This window comes from Adiantum capillus-veneris, chromosome 1, assembly GCF_014529385.1.
Source record: "Adiantum capillus-veneris isolate H3 chromosome 1, ASM1452938v2, whole genome shotgun sequence".
Lineage (NCBI taxonomy): Eukaryota > Viridiplantae > Streptophyta > Polypodiopsida > Polypodiales > Pteridaceae > Adiantum > Adiantum capillus-veneris.
The window spans coordinates 181,676,315-181,691,089 of record NC_140931.1 but is presented as its reverse complement, the minus strand read 5'-3'; the positions used below and the strand labels follow the sequence as shown (position 1 = coordinate 181,691,089).

General features: G+C 48.2%; 1 protein-coding gene across 1 annotated transcript in view; it reads left to right on the top strand.

Annotated features, from left to right (window-relative positions):
• LOC147466114 (calcium-dependent lipid-binding protein-like) overlaps window positions 1-14,775 on the top strand; it is a 132,542-nt gene that overhangs the window by 56,708 nt on the left and 61,059 nt on the right. The window contains exons 4-6 of the mRNA XM_086523986.1: window positions 8,733-8,783; window positions 8,884-9,001; window positions 9,069-9,190. Of these exons, the coding sequence (XP_086380112.1) occupies window positions 8,733-8,783; window positions 8,884-9,001; window positions 9,069-9,190 (291 nt within the window). The remainder of the gene's footprint in view (window positions 1-8,732; window positions 8,784-8,883; window positions 9,002-9,068; window positions 9,191-14,775) is intronic.

The window sequence follows — 14,775 nt, the reverse complement described above, 5'->3', positions numbered from 1 at the left end:
TTTGTGCTTGAGAGTACACTAGAAGACTTCTATTCTTGATATATGTGTGGTAGCCAGGTTGGTGGGATTGTTTAATTGTCCAACGCTACATTCCCGGAAGCATGTATATCTTGGATTCCCATCATAGAATATATGTGATATTAGGAGATATCCGCATGTATTATTGGCATGCAAGCGAGGTCGCTTGCAATATTTCAAGGGTGGGGTGTGTTACCAGGAGGTGTACTTTTTCCTGTTGCCTTCTGTAAATATGTACTACATATTTTTATTTTTACTTGTTTTTCCTGGAACCCTTGAAAAGGTGCAAGTGGACATTGCATGGCCAATGTGAAACGGTTGCGGATGAATAGGTTTCTTACATCGAGAGTCTAGGTCGGTCAGTCTAGGAACGGTCGGCAAGTTAGCACTGAATTCTGGTGAGTACGGAAGCCTGTGTGCGCCAAATGAAGTCTGGGCCACTCGGAAAGTCACTCACAACTTTATAAGTGAGTGTGAACTAGGGAATTAACTCAAAGGGGTAAACTGGACACCTAGCAGAAGGAGAGCCATCTGCAGGACACCTCAACAAGAGGGGGCGCCCATTTTGAGAGGCTGATTTTTGCTCAGTACCTACAGTGTGTGTGTGAGTAGTGGGTGCAGGTTGACAACTTTAATGGAAAGGTTGCCTTGTCCTCTGTCTCATGTAGCGCGATGATTTGCTCTCGTGCATCTCTCTCTCCCCTTTGGCACATATGGTAATGCCCCACTAGTTGGGCTACTCAGATGATCATGTACAATTCTGAGGGTTTATGCGCGTTTGCCAAGGCAAGAGCGTTCTATACATGAATTGGATTAGCTAATGCTAATCCCCCACAGGTACGCACAGTTCCATCGCGAAAGATTGCGAGTTTGGAGAGTTTTCTCGCGTGAAAACTTGTCCACTTCACAGGGGAACTATCCCATTGCGTGCGGGAGCCCTTGGGACGGGCACAGGCGTGTGAATAAAAACGATCCGAAACAAAGAATTACAGCCTGCTGTGTTTTTCTGCAGGTTTAGGGTTTCGCACCTAAACTGCAAGGGAGCACCAAGGGAGCTCCGTGAGAGCCTTGGGATGCGTGTACATGGTTTTGGGCACCCTATAGCAGAGAATTACACTACGCTGAGCTTTTGTGACAGCTCACAAGAAAGCTCCTAAATTGCGAGGGAATCCGTCCTAGATAGGTGTTTTTGACCTACAAAGGTTTTGCGCCCTTGTGCTGCCGAAATAAGGTCAAAAACCTGCGTTTTCAGCCCTCGTCAGGTTTAGACAGCTTTGTGAGAGTTTGGCCTAAGTGTACGGATCGTAAATTGTTAATTGAATAAAGAAATACCGAAAGGGGCGCCAATTTTGGGGCGTGCAGGGTGTCGGTCTCGTGTGCGCAGCGACATTCTAGTCACTGGACGCAACTATGTTCTCTTTTTTTCACAATGCTCTGTGTGAAGTTAACAGGTAATTGAAATAGTACCGCCCTCTACGTTGTACAAGCCGGATATAGTAGGGGCCAGGTGGTGAGAGTAGGGGCGAGTAGAGGGGTGGTGAGGGACAAGAGGGGGAGGGTAGAGCGAAGGGGAGTGGGTAGGGGCAAGGAGGGAGGGAGGGGGTGGGTAGGGGCGAGGGAATGAGGGTAGGGGGTGGTGAGGGGCGAGGGGGTGAGGGTAGGGGCGAGTAGAGGGGTGGTCAGGGACGCGAGGGGGAGGGTAGGAGCGAGGGGGGTACTGACGCCGAGCAGGCCGGAATTGCAATGAGGATCTCCAATCGTGTGAAGGCCCTCATCCATCTGGGAGCTACTGACTCTAGAGGGTGAGCCACTCAGCTAGTAAAGCCTCTGTAAAGTCTTGGCACATGCTCTACACCCCTCTCATGCCCTGTAGCTGGATGCTCTGAACCTCCTCTGGCAAACGTGAAAACTGAAGCTAGTCGCCTAGAGTGCGGGTTGGGCCCTTTGCCATGGGACCCCAAGAAACATGAGGCCTACTACTAACCAAGTGGCCTCTCTGTGTGCCAACCATGGGGTTCCAAACAAGGGGCTGCCTCAAGCGCTCCTCGTGCAAGAGGGCTGGTGCTGCTCTAGGCCACTCCATAGCTACTCCCAAGAGCGAAGCAGACTCGCAGCAAATCGATCCTCCAGTCTCCTGCTTAGACCAACTCTGCGCATCTTTGTAAAGATCCACCTGATGGAAGGGCACCAAGCGCCTCCTGCACGAGGCACTCTAGCTCTAAGCCACTGAAGCAACAACTCCTTCCAGGGCTCCGCCCCTGGAAGCAGGCCTCTGACAACAAACTTCCCAAGGAGGGCTCTGCTCTGTTGTGCTGGGTCTATGATCCCCAACCCCCCCTGAGAACATAGTAGAGTGGTGAACTGCCAAGCTACTCTGGCCCGGGCTAACTGAGTGTCACGCCCTGACCAAAGAAAATTCCTGATCAACCTCTCCAGCTAGCTGATACAGGAGCTCGAGAAGATCCAGCAAGATGTAATGTACCACATAGTGCCGAATTCCAATGTAGCAACTTCCTCCTAATGAACAAGAGGAGGGGGACAGCCTGCTGCTCAGGAGACAAGTCTAGGCTAACCTTGCAACCCAAGTAGCGAACTGTAGTCCCTAGGGGAATCCATATGAAACCCTCACCTGGCGACCAATCAGGCGTAGGAGCACTGCCAACCCAAAAAGCAATTGTCTTCCTCCGGTTGATTAGTGAACTTGATGCACAACAAAACACCTCAAGAGCCTGCTCACGTCTGTGCAGATTGGCCTCTTGGCCCTCCAAGTACAAGGTTGAGTCGTCGACAAACTCACCGTCAAGTCTGAGTCCCATGTATAATGCTCTCAAGTAGTGGCTGAATTCTCAAACTCAGAGCCTTTGCTAGAATTTTGTAGGATGAGTTGAGGATGGTAATGGGTCACCACTGTCGAATCTCATCCAAGGAGCCTCCCTCCTTGGGAATCAGGTAGATCAAGCCCTCACTCATGCTGTTAGGCATCTCGTCAGTGTGCAAAACGTACTGGAATGCGCTGCAAAGATATGAACCAAGCAAGTCCTAGTACTCCAAGAAAAAGCTAGGAGTCAAACCATCCTCCCCTGGACAACTACCACGGGGGAGTTCTGTGAGGGCCTCATGGAGCTCCTCTAGCTGGAGGGGAAGCTCAAGTCTCTGTCGCATCTCCTCGGTAACAAGGCAAGGCATCTGTGCCCAAACCTGCTCTCTGTATGCATCCTGGAGCTCTGATTGTGGCTCAGCTGACAACTGATCGTGGTAGAGATCGCTAGCAACTGCACGCATGCCCTAAGACTCTGAAGCAACTGACCCATCAAGTCTCCTCAACTGACTAATACTGGTGTGTGTATGGCGTGGCTCCGTTGTCTCAAAGAACTCCCCAGTAACTTCACCTACCTGGGTCCACGGAGATGCCTGTCGGTGGAAGGCAAACTCATGGCGTTGCTCCTCAATGCTAGTCAACTCCTGCCTAGCCCGCTGCAACTACTCCTCCAACCATGGACTGTCTAGATGATGCTCCTACATCCTCTGTAGGGAAACAATGCCTCGTCGAAGACGCTTCTCCTCCTCCTTGGGTGCAGCCAAGCGAGTTGCAGACTCATGAAGGAAGAAGCGACTAAGCTTTGCGAGGCCAGAGGCCACTCTACTAGCAGGGTTATCTTGCATGTCCAAACTCTCTGTCCAAAGTGCCTCCACTCGCTCTCTAAGCTTTGGATCCAGCAAGATCCTATGGGGGATGCGTAGCATCGCCCCCCCCGCCCCCCCAAACCTTTGTCTGTCTGTCACCGTGAGAACCACTGGCGCGTGGTCGGAAAAAGTAGTCCCTGCGAGGATGCAAACAGATCCCCCCATGTCGCAAATGTGGTCACTGGCGTAGAAGCGATCTATCCTATATAGATTCACTCCTACCTTGCGTTCAGAGCGAGAGAAAGAGAAGATGTCTGGGGGTCTCACAAAACCTGAGTGCTGCCAAACATCAGAAACCCTCATAGTCATACATAGCCACTCCCAAGCTGCCAACTCAGCCCCGTGCACCGTAGCATGGCCACCTCCAATTCTGTCAAAGGGGTTCTCCAACATGTTGAAGTCCCCTCCAACACACCACTGCTCTGCATGGGGCAAAGACTCAACAACATGAGACCAAAACTCTGTTCGTGCACTTGCCACATTGGGCGCATATATGTTCAGGAAACCCATAAGGCAACCCTGAACCTGCATAGTAATCCTGCTTGGCACAATAATACCTCTACCCACAATGGCTTGCTACCAAGAATCCGCAATAGTCATACATACCCCTCCCTGGATACCTCCAAGTCCAAATGCAGCTTACCAAAACGTCTCATAGCGACCGCGCAAAATCTACCACATTGTTCACATAGATGATGCTCCTATAGCATAAGAATGTCAATCTCACCACCCACAAGGAATCGCTGAAGCTCTTGATGCAACCGACCCCTCTGACGTTGAAATTGGGGCCCTCCCAATCCCTGCACATTCCATGAGACAATCCTCATGGAGTTAGTGAGAAAAACAGATGCTGCAACAACAGCCAGCCTCGCTATCACCTTGCTGCATCCAACGGCGTCACACTGAACTTGGTTAAAGGCCAAAGAGTCTATACCAGATCTGTCACCCCTAAGGCCCGTGTGGTGTGAGAACCCAGTGGCCTAGACCTGGAGCCAGTCAAGAGCTGTGTGTAGGGTCCACTCTGTAGGATCGCTGCCGCATAGCGGAAAGGAGAAGCCTACCGCTGTGTCTAGAGCCTCAGTGCCTCGAGCTGCTAGAAAAAGGATGTGGACTAGAAAGCAAGCCTCCTCCAGGTCGGGAGAAGGATCACATAGAAAACGTGTGAAGCTATAGTGAAGAAGTCTCATCGTCTGCCAACGTCAAAGCTCGTCAATTCCCGAGGGATTGCTGCAAAAGGAGAAGTCTGAATCAGAAGAGGCGACCTCAAATGGGGTTGTCCCTCCCGAGCCATGTGGCTCGTAGCGAAAGCACTTGCCAGAGATCGCATTGTCGTAGATGCGTGTCTAGACCATAGCGTCTGAGGAGAAATGTGGGATGGGTCGGGAGATGAGGCTGAGGGCCCCACCGGGGAGAGAGGAGGAGCGGAAGGTGGGGGTGAAGGTGGAGGATGGGGAGGCAGAATGGTGGAGTCTGTAGGTGGAGGCGGCCGAGGGAGCCTCCTCAGGGGGGTTGTGCTGAAGGGAGTCAAAACGGTTCCCTGTCGGAACCCAATGATGTTGAGCTGTAGGAGGTCGGCCACTAGGGGGAGCAGTGTGGCGAGTCCGTCCGTGTCGGCGGTAGCTAGGCACTTGCTGCCAAACGTCAGCTTTCTGATTGCTGGCCTCTGTCGAGGTACCCGCCTGGGTGTCCTGGGTAGCTGTCTGCTGGGCATGCTCGGCCTTGGGAGGCTGTGATGCCTTTGCTAAGTGGCCCATCTGTCTGCAAATGAAGCACTGATTCGGGAGACCCGAATACTCCGCTCACTGCCTGATCCAACCCCCGCTCACCCGAGGCAAGAGTATCACCTTCGGGAGGGAGTATGTGCCTTGAACAAATACCCACACAGTAGGTAGACCTGCGGCCTTGGCCACAACTGAAGCTGCAGTGCGTGGAGACTCTAGAATTGTCCCGAACATGGAACTAATCCTGGGGAGAAGAGGGAGGTACTCTCGCCTCAGGCGTGGGAAGCAGATTGAGATAGGCAAGTCGGCCTCCTCCTCAAGCATATCTGTAGCAGGGTTGAAACCATGATGCCATCGCGTGAAGTATGCTCGAGCTGCTCGGATACCTAGTGGGCTCATCGAAATCACCTTGGCCGTCATCTCTCGAGACTCGAACTCTATCTGGTAGTACCCTCTCCCAAGGATCTGGACATCGCTGATCTTGTCCACATCGGAGAGGAGTTGTGGCCTGAAGCAAATCACGAACTTCGCCACGGTTGGGTCGAGTACCAATGATCTTGCAAATAACCGAGGTGGCTTGCAAGCGTTCCACCTCGGCCATCAAGCTCGCTTGCTCTTTTGACAAAAGAGCAAGTCGAAGGGTCGGCTCCGCGGCCTCTGAGGTGGAGCAGAGGCTCCCATTCTGTGTTTGTTGCTAGTAAAGAAGAGGACGAAGGTGAAAGGCAAAGATGACGGTGCAAATGCAAGTGCATGAGAACAACTCACAAGCAAAAAGGGCGGGAAACGGGGGGATGTTGGCGAGCAAAGGGGTGTGGGGGAGCAAGCTGGACAGCGTGTAGGCTGGGGCAGCACGCAGGTGGGGGAAGCACGCAACAGAGGTTGGCGCATAACACGAGGGAGGAGGGGGGAGAGGAGAGCGATGGCGAGGGGGGGCGGGCGGTGCGGGAGCAGCAGCGAGCCGAACAGTTGTCTTAATGTGGCCCAAGTCGTAAAGCGGTTTTCTGCAAACTGACTGTACCATTTGTTTGCTAAGCCATCCAAGGTGGATGGGAAGAGTACTAAGTAGGTGTCTTCTCATTTGAGGCCACGGCCCACGACCCATGCAGAGGGAAACAAATCTCCGGGCATGGTTGTCTGCATCCTCTGTGGAGAGACCCTTGAAAGTCGGAAACGTGATATTCACCTTAGCCAGAATGCTTTTGAACTTCTCCATGGCTGTCTGTGCAGAGCTTGTTTACGGAGGGGGGTGGCTGGGGAGGTGTAGAAGTGGTTGTGGGAATGGAGATAGCTGAGGGGGAAGGTAGGGGTAATGGGGCTGGTGGACTTCCACTTGGCATGAAGGGTTGACGCTTTCTATGGTAGTACTTCAGAAGACTTAGTAGTGGGCTTTGTCGCTCTTTTGACTGCCTTGTATGTGGACTTCTACTTGCCACGAAGGGTTGACGCTTTCTGTGGTAGTACTTCAGAGGAATTAGTAGTGGGCTTTGTCGCTCTTTTGACTGCCTTGTATGTGTCAGCAGTAACCAAAAGCCCACCCAAGCTTTGGGCATGAAGACCTTTAGCTCACTGAACACTGGTCTAGACTCCACTAGACCAGGGCGAGTGACTAGACGGCGAGTGACTAGACCACTTGGCTAGACCTGGACGAGAGAGGACTAGACCAGGTCGAGAAACTACTAGACGAGGACGAGAGACTACTAGACCAGGATGAGAGACTAGACAAGCAGGTTTAGACAAGCAGGTCGAGAACTAAGCAGGTCGAGGGAAAATTGGACGAAACCAAGCTGAAGCAGGCCCATACCAGACCAGTCAAAACCAACAGACCAGTTTAGGAAGGCTTAAACCAGGTAGCTCCCGGACTCGACTTTTGACGGAGTGAGACTACAATTGAGGTCGCACCGGGTGTGCCAAAAATGAGAGCACCTGTGGCGGGGATAATGTGTCGTGCTCTCTAAGTGGGTACTCCTCAGTGCAATGTGCGTGAGATCCCACTCCAACAGAATGAAAACACAGAAGCCAATGAATAACAGAGCAAACAACACCACAACTCACGACTCAACAGTGGAACCTGAACAGCATGGGACTCCACTAACTCAAAGAAACCAGTACAGACTCTGGCATGGCAGCACACTCAGCTCCAGCCCAAAACTCACGGGTACAATGGGGGTGTCGAGGCTCAACTGTGCAGGGATGGTGCAGATGTGTTGTGCATGAACTCAAGATGCTAGACTCAAGATGAATGACCATACAAAGTAGATGATGATAGCGTCCGATGACTGGAACCAACCACTCATACGTTTCTCCTAAAGAGCCACCAATGGCTAGCCGATATCCCAATCCAGCTAAGCCTATCTCCAAACTGAGGTGGTGGTGATTTGGCCACGGTATCCACTCGACCACCATCTGTATCACTTGCCATGTGTCACTGGCCAGGCGAAAGTCCAGTGTGAACTCAAGCTCAACTGCAACTAACTGCCTGTCCTGTGCCAGTAATACTGTAGCCCTGCTACAAAGAGGGCTTTGTTAGTTTTGCCATGAGGAAGGATTTGATTCGCAAGAGGAAATAAGGGCTAGTAAACGTTGCATGCAGCCAGCTCACAGCTTTTGATGCAACCTCATTAAGTGACTTAAAGAAGTCAAGGATGATTTTCTCATCATCTTCAGCCAGAGATTGTAAGCTGAGGCATACTGGTTTGATGCCCACTCCGTCGTTTGCATCTTCATGAGCTGCTGCTGCCCCATTGTTGACACGAAGTCTGCTAGTCCCAGCTGATTGCAAGGTATTGTCTTCAAGACATGCTTAAAAAAGCCCAAAAAGAGGACCTCCTCTGTGCCGGCATCATCTGCTGGTACAGGCCAGGCGGATGAAGGTACTGCCTTGCCCTCATTGATTTAAGGCTTATGTGTTTCCATCAGGTCCGGAGGGATGAGAAACTCCAAAATATTCATTGACTTAGTAGGTGGCGTGGCAGCTTCAAGAGCAATAAGCCCAGAGTTCTTCTTTTCTTTTGCCTTCTTTTTGAAGTATAATCCTTTTTTAATAAAAGCTAACTGACTTGTTTTAACCTTCTCTTAAGATACTTGAAATAAACTAGGTTCTCTTCAAAAAAGCAATAATTGAGCTTGTGGAAAGCTACCATTTGCATGATACTCCACTGGGTACCATTTTTTACAACCATCAAAATTATGCCGAAAACAATCTGACCAATCTTATGATTTTGTTTGCTGGGCAATTTCTTCAACCTGTACATAAGATAGAATCTGGTGATATGGCTCTGAGAAATGACCACCTATTAATAGCTTTTGTAGGTAAAATGGTTGAACAAGATTCTGGAAAAGATATGGCCTTCTATAGCCTTGGTACGTGCTCTTGTGGCATTAATGAAACAGCATGTAAAGTGATAATTAAATGAGGGAATAGGCTTTAGTCTTCACTGTGTGCTTACTACGTGCCATGCAGGCAACATCAGACTTAATAAAAGCAATTGTAGAACCCATGCTGGCAGTGTATTGTCCAGGTGGATTCAAAATGAATTTCTCAAAGCTGTTTTTGGGCAATGTGGCTCCTCAGATTGAAGGTTGGATCCTTAATTTTGTGATAATCACTCTTTCCCTTTACTTCTGCATTAAATCCTGTAATGGCAGGCATCAGACTTCAGACCAATCAGTTAGGCCAGCTTATAATGGATTTGGATTTCAAATGGGGAGGCGATCCCAGTATCATTCTAGCTGTACAAACCCCAGTTGGTGCCAACCTACCCATTCAGGTTGTTTGAGCTCATATTTTTGGTTCACTTACATGAGCAGTTGATGTGAATAATGCTTTTCATTTCTTAACATGAAGATAAAGAAAAATCTTAGTATTATTTTAATTTCTGTGTGATTAATATGAAATACTGTTGTCACTCTTTGTACTCAAATAATAGAGTGTGTGTATTAAATAGTCTTTTCTATGTTGGGGATTGTGCCAAAGTCCAAAACAGCCCAAATGCTACAACAAGATCCTTTAGGTGTACAAATTAATAAAAACGAACAGTTCTAAATGTGCTCTCTGTCAGAGTGTAGTGAAAAGATGACGAGCTCCAAGCTTATCAGTGCAAAGAGAGAAAGGAGGGGGCAGGGAGGTGTGTTGTGAGGAGACAGAGACTAGAGAGAAGAAGCAGACTACTTAGTCCGGGGTCCCACAGAGATGCCTTGGATTATGTAGGTATATAGGCATAGGGACTCGACAGCTGAAATTCCATATTCTTCAGGCAATCCCTCTTCTTCAGTAGAGGTACTTCCATCGTCCTCTCGGGAGCCTGATGGCTTGCCCATTGTTTGTACTCCCCTTGATGGTTTTGTTAGAGATTGCATTCCTCTTGCTGTGCTGATGACACAACTTTCCACCTCTAGTATATTTCTTAGTTTTGACAGGCTCAACACACACTTTTTTTGTAAATTAATTTGATTTAACTATTTGTGGGAAACCTCAAAGAGAGGAAAACCCACCAAAAAGATGTACAAGGAAAGGAACACAACAGTGTTCGGCTGTACAAAATATCTAAAAGCATTCATAAGAAAGCTGATGTATCTCTGCCGTGATATCACCAACTTCCAAGGCAAACCGCAAAGACTGCCGAAGGGAAATCTTGAAGAAAGGTAGGGGATCTGTATGAATGCTATGGAACATATAGCCATTACGCTGTCGCCACAGGCTCCAGTATGCCCAAAATCTGACCCACATGAAGAAGGCTGCAAAGCATTGCAACGCCGGCGAGAAGATACCAAAAAACCCAAACCGCTTATGGAAGACCGTCGTGGGAAAACGTAGCCGCATACATGCAGATACCCCGACGAAGGAATTCTCGAGTGACACAGGAATCCCACAAGAGGTGACAAACATCCTCCTCGGTAGATAAGCAACGGACACATGATGAAGGGCGGATACGGCGCTTCCTAAGAAAGGTACCCACTGGGAGCACACCAAGTAAACACTGCCAAAGAAACAAACGCTCTTTCAACGGCAAACGGCTTTCCCATATTGCATATATAATCCTGCGCCACCAAATATTTGATTTATGCATGTGCCAAATAGCGTTGCAATGATCAGCAATCCATGGACGAGGCAGAAGAAGAGCATATGCTTGGCCAGCAGAAATATCTTGAAATGGCATTTCCCCAAGCTTCCAGTCAGACATTCGATCACCATCAGCCAAAGGTGAAACGGGCAAAAAACCTATCAACATTTGCTGTAATTCTCTCCAAAACTGGCGATAGTGCATGCCCAATCCAAAACGGCGAGCGGCAAATGGAAACCAGAAAGTAAAACCAGCTGCATCCACTACATCCTCAACCACTCGAATGCCACAGTAGGAGAGGAAATACGCCTGGCGAGGCGAGCGGTCGACCAAAGTAAGAGAAAAAGCCCGACTCCAATGAAGGCTCTCCGCACGAAGTGAGTTTCTTTCCCTCCGAGCATTCCATGAGAGATGAATCGTAACCTGTTTCCATGCAGAAAGCAAGGTGGAAGAAAGCGGGCATCCAGGAATATGACCATCCATCTTACCAAATATTGCCTCCCACATGGATGATTGCCAGTGACCAAATGAGGATGTAACCACACGCTGACTCAAGTGTGCAAACATAAGAGTCCAAGGCTGAGATTGATGCACAAGTGTAGGCAAAAGCATAGCCTTCCTAGCAATGACATGTTTACGCAGGTCCAAAATATTCAAACCACCAAAGCGCTTTGGTGTACAAAGTTTTGCCATCGATATCAAGCACAAACCTTTTTTGTGAGCACGCGTTCGCCACAAATGAGAGAAAATGGCCAACATGAGAGTCAAGACAATGACGGGGCCAATGCAACAATGGCAAAAAGAACTGAACATATGCCATGAGGATACTCTGAACAATTCGCAGGCGAACATGTAGCGGCCAGGTAGAAAGCTTCCAGTAATGCAATTTAACATTCAAGCGATTCATAACCCAATCCACTTTCTGTGTGTGAGTAACATTCCATCCAATTGGATAACCCAAATGCCTAGTGATTACATTTGGAAGAACAATCTCTCTTGGCCACAACAGAGCATGCCAATACAAGAACGAAGCAGCAGAAGCTTTGATTTACGGAAATTGACTTTAAGACCAGCCGCAAGCTCAAACAATTCCAAAGCGTTCATAATCTCTTGAACATCGTTTTGCTGATTGCGGGGCATAAATAGCGAGTCATGTGCATAAGCCTGCCCAATCAAAGTATGACCCGATGGTAGCTGCAAACCGTGAAGACGCTGCGCAGAGGTCAAGTGATCAAGATACATAAACCAAGGATGAGAAGCAATTGCATACAGCAAAGCACTAATAGGGTAGCCTTGCCTAACCGAACAACCAAGCGGCCACGATTCTGTCAATTCCCCTTCGAGGATTCCCGAAGACGTACTACAATCATACAAGAAATAAACCACATTGGCCAACTTAGGACCAAACCCTAGACTTCTCATTGTGGCAGCAATGAAGTCCCAGTGCACAGTGTCAAAGGCCTTTTCAATATCAACTTGCATGACCATCACATCTTGTTGCGTATACTTAGCATATTCCATGCCAATCATAAGATTGGCCAAATTGTCCATGATTTGACGACGAGGAATGAAACCATACTGAGCCTGATGAAGTCCTGTAAACAAATAGTTCTTGATGCGATGGACCAACATTTTAGCCAAAATCTTGTATATCACCGGCATCAAAGTTATGGGCTGCCAATGAGAGAACTGCTCGCAAAGCGCTTGCTTGGGCAACAACTTAAGCTAGCCCTCTTTCCATGAAATTGGTAGATCCTGTTTTTCCCATGCCACATTTATCATGAAGATCAGGGGTTGTGTAAGAGCATCCCAAAATGAGAGGAAAAATTCCACAGTAAGTCCGTCCCAACTAGGAGATCTCCACCGGCCCAATGCAAGCAAGGCACCATGCAATTCGGCGATAGAGAAAGGATCCTCAAGGCAGTGTGCCTCCTGCGAAGACAGGATCGGACGAACATAAGAAAGCAACAATTCACGCGCTCGACAAGCTGCCGAAGACGGCTGAGATGGAGCAGCAAACATCTTACGGTAATGTGAAACCATAACCTCAGCAAGTTCCCGCTTCGAAGAAGTCCAAGCACCCGAGGGAAGCATAACCCGTTTAATCGACTGTGAGACTCTCGAATGATGCAAAAGCTTAAAAAATTTCTTCGAAGCACAACCTTTATCCATAAAGGCTTGTTGACGTGCACGCGTCTGCCACTTAGCAAGCTTCCTCTTATCATTTTGCTGAATACACACTTTAGCTTCACATAACTCCGTCTTTTGAGAGTCAGACAATGGCGGAAATCAGCCAACTATTGTAATCGTTGACTAACCTGTTTCGCATCACCGACATTCTCCCGAATGCGCTGCATATGCTGCCTACCATAGTCAGAAATCACACTTTGTACTCTCATGACAAAATGATACCAAGCAGCATCCAAATCAATATGCATTTGAGCCAACGGCGGAGGAATAATATCGGCAACCATGTGACGAAAAGCTTCATGAGTAAGATAGGCATTATTAACATGCAACAAACGTTTCGTGTGAAGAGGGGCCGATCACCAATAGACTGTCCAAAATACAATGACAGCAAAAGAGGATAATGATCCGATAGCTACAGAGCATAATCTATCCTCATGTCACATACAAATTCTTCATACTGTTTCCCATTAAGCAAAATACCAACGATCCAATCGTGCTCTATAAGAGGAATGGGCAGCATGCTGAAAGGTAAAACCAGAGGCATCAGGATGCAAAGAACGCCATATATCAATCATTTGAGCAGAGGCAACAAAAAGATCCCAGTTGTGTTTCTCCGCAAGCAGCATATACGAATTTCCTGTGGTGCTGTCAAGCAAATCAGGAGTATTATTGAAATCTCCACATAGAAATGCATTCAATGTCCATGGACGAGACGAGATTTCTCGCCACAAAGCAGCTCTTTGCCCAGAGGCCGTATACGCATATGTACCTCCAAATTCATGAACTCGACCATTCAACAAACACTGTACAACCATCCACCGACCATGCGGATCATTGTATAACAGAACAGGCTGAAGCTCATGTCGAATCAGCATCAATACACCAGAGAAATCTTGCGAGCCAGCATACGCAATCCAATATCCGGCAAAATAGGAACATTGACCAGCAAACTCGTGTTGATTGTGCTCTTGCAATACAACTATGTCTGCCCTACATGTATGTACATAGTGCTAGGTCAGCCGCCACCATTTGTCAAGGTTGTATAACCCACGCACATTGTATGAGATGCAATTAATATGACTTTGCATTGGAAACATATGTACAAAAAGCAACAAGTATCAAAATCAAGTGAAGGTGCCCATAGACATCTCTCCATCCACTGCATCTGTACGAGGACCCATCCTCTAAGTCCGGGCAGGAAACGTGTCCACATTGTTCACATGCGATGTGGAAGCCTCACCAAGGAGTACATCTTTGTAAGAGTGCATCACTTTGTCCCATGCATCAATCGGCGTGCGATTGTCAGTGCATGGAAGTTTCTTAAACGATGCATTCTTGTTAGCATTAATAGAAGGAACGTAATTACGAGAAGAAAGTGGCATGCGAATCTTCAGTGCTTTATCGGCACCACCCATGTATTGACATCAGCAGGTCCAACATTTTTGCCTTTAGCAGCAGTCCCATTCCCAAGATCAATAACTTGCTGTACCTTGCCTTTCCCTTTGTCCACATTCGAAGCCACTTTAGCAGTAGAAACTCCACTTTGCTTGGCTTCACTTGTGGGTTTTCTAGTAGGGATAGAGGTGGACAAAGGACAGCAGAAGGAGGGGGTTGCAAGATCGGCTCTGGACATTCGGATTGCATATGACCAAACTTGCCGCATCGAAAACACCCATTTAAGTTTAAAGGGGCACTTGCCTACCCATGGATCACCTGAGTCAACCATAATACCATCAGGGGTAATCTTGTCCATGTCCCATAGAATACAAATCCTGTTGGTATTCGCATCCAATTTTGGAGGACAGATAACCTTTCCAAGCTGCGTAGCCAACAACAGCAAGAAATGTCTCCACGTGCGGAGGAAATCAACAATTTCCACCCACACCAGGCATTTGTGACGAATAAGACTCTGGTAGTCTTTAGTGAGTGCCCATCGGAGAACATGTGTCATATGCGTATTAAAAAAGAGGGGAGACATCTCAAGCAAAAGATTTCGAGCTTCCATATTTGCGAGCAAAACTTCATAAAAGCCACGCGTCCCAAAGTAGACACCACGGACAGCTTGTCGCTTAAGGAGAAAATCGACCCATTGGCCGACATCT